Source organism: Callithrix jacchus, chromosome 10 (assembly GCF_049354715.1).
Source record: "Callithrix jacchus isolate 240 chromosome 10, calJac240_pri, whole genome shotgun sequence".
Taxonomy (NCBI): domain Eukaryota; kingdom Metazoa; phylum Chordata; class Mammalia; order Primates; family Cebidae; genus Callithrix; species Callithrix jacchus.
This window is the reverse complement of record NC_133511.1, coordinates 66571877-66584065: the sequence shown is the minus strand read 5'-3', so window position 1 is coordinate 66584065 and position 12189 is coordinate 66571877. Positions and strand designations below refer to the sequence as shown.

The 12189-nt window shown below is 40.8% G+C and overlaps 1 protein-coding gene across 2 annotated transcripts in view; it reads right to left on the bottom strand.

Annotated features, from left to right (window-relative positions):
* Positions 1–12189, bottom strand: part of PGM2L1 (phosphoglucomutase 2 like 1) — an 84556-nt gene that overhangs the window by 24635 nt on the left and 47732 nt on the right. For both annotated transcript variants that reach the window (XM_002754823.7, XM_009007440.5), the window contains one exon: positions 11602–11685. In XM_002754823.7, the coding sequence (XP_002754869.1) occupies positions 11602–11685 (84 nt within the window). The remainder of the gene's footprint in view (positions 1–11601; positions 11686–12189) is intronic.

The window sequence follows — 12189 nt, the reverse complement described above, 5'->3', positions numbered from 1 at the left end:
TTTTTTTGTTTTGTTTTGTTTTTTTGAGACGGGGTTTCACTGTTGTTATCCCGACTGGAGTGCAGTGGCACGATCTTGGCTCACCGCAACCTCCGCCTTCTGGGTTCAAGCAATTCTCCTGCCTCAGCCTCCCGAGTAGCTGTGACTACAGGCGCACACCACCATGCCCAGCTAATTTTTGTATTTTTAGTAGAGTCGGGGTTTCATCTTGTTGACCAGGATGGTCTCGATCTCTTGACCTTGTGATCCACCCGCCTCGGCCTCCCAAAGTGCTAGGATTATAGGCGTGAGCCACTGCGCCCGGCTGAGCAAATAGTTTAACAGATGCAAAACTGTAAAACTCCTAGAAGATGAGAGGAAGTCTAGAGGATCTTGGGTTTGGCAATAACTTTTTAGGTACACCACCAAACACATGATCCATGAAACAAAGAACTGATAAGCTGGATTTAAAATTAAAATAAAATTTTCTGCTCTGTAAAAGGCACTGCCAAATGAATAAAAAGACAAGCCAGACTGGGAGAAATATTTGCAAAAGATATATCTGATAAAGGACTGTTATCCAAACTACATAAAGAATTCTTAAAACTCAACAAGAAAGCAAAACAGACACTTCACCAGAAAGAATACCCAGATGGTAAAGAAGCATATGAAAAGATGCTTCACATCATATGTCATCAGAAAAATGCAAATTAAAACAACAATGAGATACTACTGCACCCCTATTAGAACGGCCAAAATCCAGAACACGGACAACAGCAAATGCTGGCAAGGATGTGGAGCAACAGGAGCTCTCATTCATTGCTGGTGGAGATTTAAATTAGTATAGCCGCTTTGGAGACAGTTTGGCAGTTTCTCACAAAACTAAACATACTCTTGCCATATGACTCAGCACTCATACTGTCTCGTATTTATACAAAGAAATGAAGACTTACATCTTACAAAATATGCACACAAATATTTATAGCAGCTTTATTCATAATTGCCAAAATTTAGAAGAATCTATTATGTTCTTCAGTAGGTGAAATGGAGAAATAAGCTGTGGTACATACAGACAATGGAATATTCTTCTTTGGGCTAAAAAAAAAAGAGCTATCCAGCCATGAAAAGACATGGAGGAAATTACTAAGTAAAAGAAGCCAATCTAAAAAGGCTATATATTGTATATTCCAACAACGTGACAGTCTGGAAAAGGTAAAACTATGCAGACAGTAAAAAGATCAGTATTTGCCAGGAGTTAAAGAGGAGAAATGCATGAACAGGCAGAACACAGAGAATTCTGGAGACAGCGAAAATACTCTGTGTGATACTCTAATGGTGTATACCTGTCATTGTTCATTTGCCAAAACCCAAAGAATGTGCAAAGAATGAACTCTATATTAACTACGGGCTTTGGGTGATAATGACATGTCAATGTAGGCTCATCAAATGTACCACTTGGTGGGGGATGTTGTTAATGCATATGTGGGGACAGGTGGGTATATGGGAAATCTCTGTATCCTCTGCTCAGTTTTGCAGTAAATCTAAAACAGCTCTACAAGATAACGTTTGTTAAAAAAAAAAATCCTTTAACAGACTCTTCAGAAAGGGAAACACAAATAATCTTATAAATACATGAAAAGATGCTCAACCTCACTCATAAGACAGGTATAGATTAAAAATAACATTTCCACTCATCTCATTGGCAAAGATTAAAAGCTATAATAATACAATAATGGAGGATATAGGATAAAGGCCCTCATATATTATTGGTGAGGGCCTTTATCCTATATCCTCCATTATTGTATTATTAATAAACAACCACCTTGAATAGGGAATGCCAAACTTTATTTGCATATTCCCTTTGATCCCAAAGTTTCATCTCTAGGTCAGGTGCAGTGGCTCACACCTGTAATCCCAGCATTCTGGGAGGCTGAGGCAGGTGGATCACTTGAGGTCAGGGGTTCAAGACCAGCCTGGCCAACATGGCAAAACCTGTCTCTACTAAAAATACAAAGATTAGCCAGATGTGGTGGCACATGCCTGTATTCCCAGCAACCCAGGAGGAGGCTGAGGCAGGAGAATCGCTTGAATCTGGGAGGTGAAGGTTGTAGTGAGCCAAGATTGTGCCCCTGCACTCCAGCTTGGGTGACAGAGCAAGGCTTCATTTCAAAAAAACAAAAACAAAAGAACCCAAAAGTTTCACCTCTAAAAATCTATCCTGTAGATCAGCAGTGCCCAAAAGAAATAGGTATGCCACAAATGCAAGCCACATATAAAATTTCACATTTTCTAGTAGCCACATTATAAAAGATAAAAATGAAATTAATTTTATGAATAAAGCAGATATATATTCATGCAGATATATATTCATACTGAGGGAATGTGTTCTTTTTTCGGGTTTACAAGGGGTCGTAATTTTAAGAGCAAGAACTTCCCAACACCATGCCCCCCTCCCATCTCTCTCCATCAGGGAGATTTAATGGTTTCTGTTTTAATTTTCGAAGGTGCAGGAAAAATCGAAAAGTCAGTTACTCCAGTGGAAGTTCTAAGGAACTCCTTTCATTGGCCAGAGGTCTTAAAGAAAAGCTTGTTACCAGTGCAGTGTAAAGGGACATTGTATAAAAAATTGTCCCCAAAGGAATGGACCACCATCTTGTCCACGCCTACTGTGCCATAGGAATCACTGAAAAGCACACTGTCCCAGGGGACAAAGTTTCCCAGGGCCTAAGGTATCTAACCAAATAACCCAATGGCAGAACTAAGGGGGCCTAAAGCCAGTGCCGGCAGAGCCATCACCCTCACAAAACCCCAGGTAAAGCTAACCATAAGGGTTCAAAAAGTTAATCTCCTGAACACTGGCATGGCCTTCTCAGTATTTCTCTCCTGCCCTGGAGACTTGGTGCTCATTAATTCTCTCCCCTCAAACTCTCCCTCTCTAGGCCTATCCTGGGAAGAACCATTTTCAGTTTTTCTGTCTACCTCAAAGTCAGTTAAAGTGGTGGGAATTAATTTATAAATTCATCATACTCGGCTAAAGCCTTAAACACCTCCTAAAAAAAGTCTTAAACCCTCCACTCTGCAGCCTAAAGTTCCAGGAAACAACCCTTGTACACCAGCAAGCCATTAAAAAAATCTACATCTGCTTTTCCAACAAAATCCTCAGGGAAGTAACCACTCAAAAGTCTAATTTATATCCTGGCATTAACAGAACTATAACCCTCAACTTTGCTATCTCTCAAACTCCAATTATCCTTTTCATAGTGATACACAATATGTACAGTTTAACCTTGTGCTTGTATATTAAGAAAAAAAAGTGTGTGTGTGTATGTGTGTGTGTATTTGTGTTATGTACCCTTTAACCTTGTGCTTCTATAAGAAAAAGTATGTATATATATTTGTGTACACACACACACTTTTTTTGTGTGTGTACACAAATACACACGCACACATCTTTTTTCTTAATATACAAGCACAAGGTTAAACTGTATATATTGACTATATATACAGATGTATGTGTATATATGTACATCTGTGTGTGTATATATCTACAAGTATATACATATATGCATACATACACATAGAATGAGAAGAGGGGAAGGGAGAAGGAAAAAGAGAAAGATGGTTTGTAAGACACACTGTTGTGTGAAATAAGCAACAGATAAATAAGTATAGAACACTATTAGACAGTACCCTACCATTTATGGGGAAAAAGATGGGGAAGTGACAAACACATATATGTTTATGTATGTGTGGACTATCCCTGAAAGGAAATGAAAATTGGAAACAGTATTGGCTTCTGAAAAAAGGTACTAGGGGACAGAGATGGGACAGATAACTTTTTACTGTTTAACTTTTTAATCTTGTGCTTATTTATTAAGGAAAAAAATCATCGAGGGACCACTATGTGCTATGTGCCAAATATGTTCAACAGTAAATATGCTCTCTACCCAGAAACTTATATTTAGGGGATGAGGAGGGTCACACAAATAAGATTATTCATTATAAAGAAACTAGACCCACAGCCTGAGCAACAAAACCAGACACTGTCTCTACTAAAAATAAAAAAATTAGCTAGGTATGGTGGCTCATGCCTGTGGTTGGATGGCTGAAGCAGGAGGACTGCTTGATCCTGGAAGGTTGAGGCTGCAATTAGCTATGATTGTGCCACTGTACTCCAGACTTGGTGACAGAGCAAGACCTTGTCTCAATTAAAAAAATTAAAAAAAAGAAAGAAAGAGAGAAGAAAGGAAAGAAAGAAAGGAAACTAGACCCAGAACTTTAGGAGGCTAAGATGGGAGGATTGCTTGAGCCAAGAGTTTGAGACCAGTGGGGGGAAACAGTAAGACCCTGTCTCTATCAAAAGAAAACAGAAAAAAGGCAGGCAAGTGGTACAAGCCTATAGCCCCAGCTACTCGAGAGGCTGAGGCTGGAGAATCCCTTGAGTTCAGGAGTTTGTGGCTACAGTGATCACATCACTGTACTCCAGCCTGGGCAACAGAGTGAGACCCCATCTCTCAAAAAAAAAGAAAGAAAGAAAAAGGAAGAATCAGTGATAAGTTCTGCAAAGGAAATAAAAGAGTCACTGATGGAAGCCACTTTATATAAGATAGCCAGGGAAGGTCCTTCAAGGAAGTACTATCAGAGTAGGAACACAAAGGTGGCTCATGCCTGTAATCCCAGCGCTTTGGGAGGCCGAGGTGGGAGGATCACAAGGTCAGGAGTTTGAGACCAGCCTGGCCAAGACGGTGAAACCCCTTCTCTACTAAAAATACAAAAATTAGCCAGACGTCGTGGCAGGCACCTGTAATCCCAGCTACTTGGAGGCTGAGGCAGGAGAATCGCTTGAAACTGGAAGGTGGAGGTTATGGTCAGCCGAGATCATGCCACTGCACTCCAGCCTGGTTGAAAGAGTGAGACTCCATCTTAAGAAAAGAAAAGAAGCAAGTTGGAAAGATTTGGGGAAGAGCAATCCAAGCAGAAGACAAAACAATTATAATGGCTCAGAGGTGAAAAAGGGCTTGCTATATCGGAGAAGCTGGAGAACAGAAGGGGGCAATGGCATGACCGGAAGACTGAAACGCTAATTTCTGCCAGTAAAACAGAGCTTGGTATGTCTGGAGTCCTTCAACACAAGAAGAAAAACAAATACAAGAACGCAGACTCATCAACCACCCAGAAGCCCCAAACGGTGGTTCAGTACTGTGCTGCATTCTTCTATTTCCCCTCTAGAGCCACTTTTCACCCTTCTCAACTCTGCTTTCTGCCACAGATGCTGATATATCAAGTAGAATCTTATAGCCAACAGGGAGCTCCAGCAGAAAGTCAGAGGGAGAGGAGAGTATGGATAAGGTACCATTCCTGTGGTTCTGTTGTTGAAAACTCCATTTTTCAAGTTCTCACTACAATGTGACCTTATGAAATGGTAAAGTATGGATTTAGGAAGGGATAGAGAAATCAAGGACAATTAGAAATAAAAGAACTAAAGAAGACATTTTTATTTTTTTATTTTTTTGCATTTTAGGTTTTGGGGAACATGTGCAGAACATGCAAGATAGTTGCATAGGTACACACATGGCAGTGTGTTCTGCGGCCTTCCTCCCCTTCACCCACATTTGGCATTTCTCCCCAGGCTATCCCTCCCCAGCTCCCCCCACCACTGTCCCTACCCTATTCCCCCCAATAGACCACAGTGTGTAGTACTCCCCTCCCTGTGTCCCTGTGTTCTCATTTTTTCATCACCCGCCTATGAGTGAGAATATGCGGTATTTCATTTTCTGCTCTTGTGTCACGTTGCTGAGAATGATGTTCTCCAGATTCATCCATGTCCCTAAAAAGGACACGAACTCATCGTTTTTGATTGCTGCATAATATTCCATGGTGATTATGTGCCACATTTTCCCAGTCCAGTCTATCATCGATGGGCATTTGTGTTGGTTCCAGGTCTTTGCTATTGTAAACAGTCCTGCAATGAACATTTGTGGGCATGTGTCCTTATAGTAGAACAATTTATAGTCCTTTGGATATATACCCAGTAATGGGATTGCTGGGTCAAATGGAATTTCTATTTCTAAGGCCTTGAGGAATCACCACACTGTCTTCCACAATGGTTGAACTAATTACACTCCCACCAGCAGTGTAAAAGTGTTCCTATTTCTCCACATCCTCTCCAGCATCTGTTGTCCGCAGATTTTTTAATCATCGCCATTCTAACGGGCGTGAGATGGTATCTCAATGTGGTTGCTTGTTTTTGTCAGGTTTATCAAAGATTGTATGGTTGTAGATATGTTGTGTTGCCTCCGATGCCTCTGTTCTGTTCCATTGGTCTATATCTCTGTTTGGTACCAGTACCATGCTGTTTTGATTACTGTAGCCTTGTAGTATAGTTTGAAGTCTGGTAGTGTGATGCCTCCCACTGTGTTCTTTTTGCTTAGAATTGACTTGGCTATGCGGGCTCTCTTTTGGTTCCGTATGAAGTTCATGGTGGTTTTTTCCAGTTCTGTGAAGAAGGTCATTGGTAGCTTGATGGGGATAGCGCTGATTCTGTAAATTACTTTGGGCAGTATGGCCATTTTCACGATATTGATTCTTCCTAACCATGAACATGGAATGTTTCTCCATCTGTTTGTGTCCTCTCTTATTTTGTTGAGCAGTGGTTTGTAGTTTTCTTTGAAGAGGTCCCTTACGTTCCTTGTAAGTTGTATTCCTAGATATTTTATTCTTTTTGTAGCAATTGTGAATGGCAGTTTGTCCTTGATTTGCCTCTCTTTAAGTCTGTTATTGGTGTGTAGGAATGCTTGTGATTTTTTTGCACATTGATTTTGTATCCTGAGACTTTGCTGAAGTTGCTTCTCAGTTTCAGGAGATTTTGGGCTGAGGCGATGGGGTCTTCTAGGTATACTATCATGTCGTCTGCAAAGAGAGACAATTTGCCTTCCTCCTTTCCTATTTGAATACCCTTTATTTCGTTTTCTTGCCTGATTGCTCTGGCTAGAACTTCCAGTACTATATTGAACAGGAGTGGTGAAAGAGGGCATCCTTGTCTAGTGCCAGATTTCAAAGGGAATGCTTCTAGTTTTTGCCCATTCAGTATGATATTGGCTGTTGGTTTGTCGTAAATAGCTTTTATTACTTTGAGATACGTTCCATCGATACCGAGTTTATTGAGGGTTTTTAGCATAAAGGGCTGTTGAATTTTGTCAAATGCCTTCTCTGCGTCAATTGAGATAATCATGTGGTTTTTGTTTTTGGTTCTGTTTATGTGGTGAATTACATTTATAGACTTGTGCATGTTGAACCAGCCTTGCATCCCTGGGATGAATCCTACTTGATCATGATGGATAAGTTTTTTGATGTGCTGTTGCAATCAGTTTGTCAGTATTTTATTGAAGATTTTTGCATCTATGTTCATCATGGATATTGGCCTGAAGTTTTCTTTTCTTGTTGAGTCTCTGCCGGGTTTTGGTATCAGGATGATGTTGGTCTCATAAAATGATTTGGGAAGGATTCCCTCTTTTTGGATTATTTGGAATAGTTTCAGAAGGAATGGTACCAGCTCCTCTTTGTGCGTCTGGTAGAATTCGGCTGTGAACCCCTCTGGACCTGGGCTTTTTTTGAGTGGTAGGCTCTTAATTGCTGCCTCGACTTCTGACCTTGTTATTGGTCTATTCATAGTTTCGGCTTCCTCCTGGTTTACGCTTGGGAGGACACAGGTGTCCAGGAATGTATCCATTTCTTCCAGGTTTACTAGTTTATGTGCATAGAGTTGTTTGTAATATTCTCTGATGATGGTTTGAATTTCTGTGGAATCTGTGGTGATTTCCCCTTTATCGTTTATTATTGCATCTATTTGGTTTTCTCTCTTTTCTTTTTTATCAGTCTGGCTACTGGTCTGTCTATTTTATTGATCTTTTCAAAAAACCAGCTCTTGGATTTATTGATTTTTTGAAGGGTTTTTCGTGTCTCTATCTCCTTGAGTTCTGCTCTGATCTTAGTTATTTCTTGTCTTCTGCTAGGTTTTTAGTTTTTTTGATCTTGCTCCTCTAGCTCTTTCAATTTTGACGATAGGGTGTCAATTTTGGATCTCTCCACTCTTCTCATATGGGCACTTATTGCTATATATTTTCCTCTGAAGACTGCTTTAAATGTGTCCCAGAGATTCTGGTATGTTGTGTCTTCGTTCTCGTTGGTTTTGAAGAACTTCTTTATTTCTGCCTTCATTTCATTGTTTATCCAGTCAACATTCAAGAGCCAGTTGTTCAGTTTCCATGAAGCTGTGCGGTTCTGAGTTAGTTTCTGAATTCTGAGTTCTAGTTTGATTGCACTATGGTCTGAGAGACTGTTATGATTTCAGTTGTTTTGCATTTGCTGAGGAGTGCTTTACTTCCAATTATGTGGTCAATTTTAGAGTAGGTGTGATGTTGCGCTGAGAAGAATGTATATTCTGTGGATTTGGGGTGGAGAGTTCTGTAAATGTCTATCAGGTTTGCTTGTTCCAGGTCTGAGTTCAAGCCCTGGATATCCTTGTTGATTTTCTGTCTGGTCGATCTGTCTAATATTGACAGTGGAGTGTTAAAGTCTCCCACTATTATTGTGTGGGAGTCTAAGTCTTTTTGTAAGTCGTTAAGAACTTGCCTTATATATCTGGGTGCTCCTGTATTGGGTCCATATATATTTAGTATCGTTAGCCCTTCTTGTTGTATCGATCCTTTTACCGTTATGTAATGACCTTCTTTGTCTCTTTTGATCTTTGTTGCTTTAAAGTCTATTTTATCAGAGATGAGAATTGCAACTCCTGCTTTTTTTTTTGCTGTCCGTTTGCTTGGTAAATCTTCCTCCATCCCTTTATTTTGAGCCTTTGTGTATCCTTGCATGTGAGATGGGTTTCCTGGATACAGCACATCGATGGGTTTTGGTTTTTTATCCAATTTGCCAGTCTGTGTCTTTTGATTGGTGCATTTAGCCCATTTACATTTAGGGTTAATATTGTTATGTGTGAATTTGATACTGACATTTTGATGCTAGCTGGCTGTTTTGCCCATTAATTGTTATAGATTCTTCATTATGTTGATGCTCTTTAGCATTTGGTATGTTTTTGGAGTGGCTGGTACTGGTTGTTCCTTTCTATGTTTAGTGCCTCTTTCAGGAGCTCTTGTAAAGCAGGCCTGGTGGTGACAAAATCTCTGAGTACTTGCTTGTTCGCAAAGGATTTTATTTTTCCTTCACGTCTGACGCTCAGTTTGGCTGGATATGAAATTCTGGATTGAAAGTTCTTTTCTTTAAGGATGTTGAATATTGGCCCCCACTATCTTCTGGCTTGTAGCGTTTCTGCCGAGAGATCTGCTGTGAGTCTGATGGGCTTCCCTTTGTGGGTGACCCGACCTTTCTCTCTGGCTGCCCTTAGTATTTTCTCCTTCATTTCAACCCTGCTGAATCTGACGATTATGTGCCTTGGGGTTGCTCTTCTTGTGGAATATCTTTGAGGTGTTCTCTGTATTTCCTGGACTTGACTATTGGTCTGCCTTGCTAGGTTGGGGAAATTTTCCTGAATGATATCCTGAATTGTATTTTCCAGTTTGGATTCATGCTCTTCATCACATTCTGGTACACCTATCAAACGTAGGTTAGGTCTCTTCACATAGTCCCACATTTCTTGGAGACTTTGTTCATTCCTTTTTGCGCTTTTTTCTCTAATCTTGGTTTCTCATTTTATTTCATTGAGTTGATCTTCAACTTCTGATATTCTTTCTTCTGCTTGGTCAATTCGGCTGTTGAAACTTGTGCATGCTTCGCGAAGTTCTCGTGTTGTGTTTTTCAGCTCCTTCAATTCATTCATATTCCTCTCTAAGTTATCCATTCTTGTTATCATTTCCTCAAATCTTTTTTCAAGGTTCTTAGTTTCTTTGCATTGATTTAGAACATGTTCTTTTAGCTCACAGAAGTTTCTTATTACCCACCTTCTGAAGTCTGATTCCGTCATTTCATCATACTCATTCTCCGTCCAGTTTTGTTCCCTTGCTGGTGAGGAGTTTTGGTCCTTTGTGGGAGGTGAGGTGTTTTGGTTTTGGGTGTTTTACTCCTTTTTGTGCTGGTTTCTTCCCAGCTTTGCGGGTTTATCCACCTGTTGTCTGAGTAGTTGCTGACTTTTCGATTGGGTCTCTGAGTGGGCGTCCAGATTCTTGATGATCAAGTATTTCTGTTACTTTGTTTTCCATCTAACAGTCTAGCCCCTCTGCTGTAGGACTGCTGAGGTCCACTCCAGGCCCTGCTTGTCTGGGGTACACCTGTAGCAGTGCGGAATAGTGAGGGGTGCTACCAGTTTCTTCTTCTGCTATCTTTGTCCCAGAATGATGCCAGCCAAATGTCAGTCTGATTAGTTCTTTTTCAGGTGACTCTTTGGATATACAGGGTCAGGAAGCTGCTTGAGGAGGCAGTCTGTACTTTATAGGAGCTCAAGTGCTGAGCTATGAGCTCCGTTGATCATTCAGGGTGGTTAGGCCAGAACGTTTAAGTCTGCTGCAGCAGAACTCATAAAACCGCTTTTTTTCCTCAGATGCTCTGTCTTGGGGAGTTAAGGCTTTCTTTGTGAGTCTCTGTTGCACCTTTCTGCCCAGCTAGGAGGCAGTCTAGTCACTATTTGCCTGTCGAGGCTCCGCCCTGCTGCCACGGGTTCTGCCTTGTTGGCGGAATCTCTCTGTTATGGCGGGTTGCCTCAGCAACGGCAGGCTGCGTCAGCAATGGGAGTGTACCTCAGTAGGGGCAGTATGCCTCGGTAATGGCGTACGCCCCTTCCCCCACCGAGCTGCACTGTCCTGAGCTGCACCATCCTGGGTTCAGCTGTGCCCGCAGTGAAACTCTCAACCCTGAGCGTTTCGAATGACCGTTTTGTTTGTCCCTGTGGGGGTGGGACCCGCCAAGCCTGTTCACCTGGCTCCCTGCCTCATAGCCCTCTTTTTTTTTTTTTTTTTTTTTTTTTTTAAGTAGAACGGTTGACTCTCTCCCAGGTGTTTCAGTCGGCTGCTGATATGGCACCAGGATCTGTGTGATTTCACATGCAGTGACCCACCACGCTGGCTCACACATCTCTTCCCGGTAATCTCCTGGTCTGGCTCGCTGTCGAAGTCCCGTTTAATCAGATGGATATGCTAATCTGCCCTCCCACATCTCAGGTTGCCAGTTTAACAGGGCATCCAGACCAGTGCGTTCTGTGTGGAGTGCCACTTCACTGCAACACCGGCCAAAGCAGCCAAGCGAGCTTAACAGCTGCGCTGGCGTCCCATGTCTCTCCTACACCTGGGAATTTCCCCGTTCTGTGGGCAACAAAGATCCGTCTGGAAATGCGGATTGAACTCATCCTCTGCATCTTCACTGAGAGCTGCAATCCTGATTTGCTCCTACCATGCCATCTTGGCAGTCCCCAAGAAGAGATTTTTATAATTGTACACATTGAGAAATAAAAAATGCTATTAGAGATACACATTCTTTGAGGACCAGCCTCAGTGTTTTTAATTTTCTGTTCCCAATGTCTACATCTGCTTTTCAGTATAGAAAACATACTTGGCACATATTATTTGAATAAAAGAGATGAACTATAAGATAAGCAAAGGTCAGGAATCCAAGGTTTACCTTGTATCCATTGTCTTCCTTGCGGTTGTGAGAAGCAGTAATCATCACACCTGCAACTGCTTTGAGCTTCCGAACTGCATATGGCTCAAAAATTAATAACAACATAATTACTTTTTGCTTCCTAGCTATTGACACATTTGACATCAGAATAACTTTGATTAAATAACAGGAAAAGCATTATAGTATAATACTGCTTTTGTTTATATCTTCTTTATTTTCTTTTTACTTGATTTTTCCTCATACCTTTAATATAATATATCCTTCCTTTTCTTTTTTGACTTTCTTCTGTTTTAACACAAACATATTAAGTGAAAGTCAACTCATTATTTTAAAATCTTTTTTCCTTGTATATTAATTAGCCTATATATATCCTTCTAAGGAGGGCTTTAGTTATATCCCACAATTTTTGCTATGTATTGTTTTCATTATTGCACAGTTTTAAATACTTACAGGTAGTCCTTGCTTTGCCAGTTCCTATACATGAATTACTGATACTATGCTCTTGTTAAATAGCACCAGCCTCCCAACAACACATTGAAATTTCAGTTACCATGGTAATGTTAACCATATCTGCATCAAGTATACACT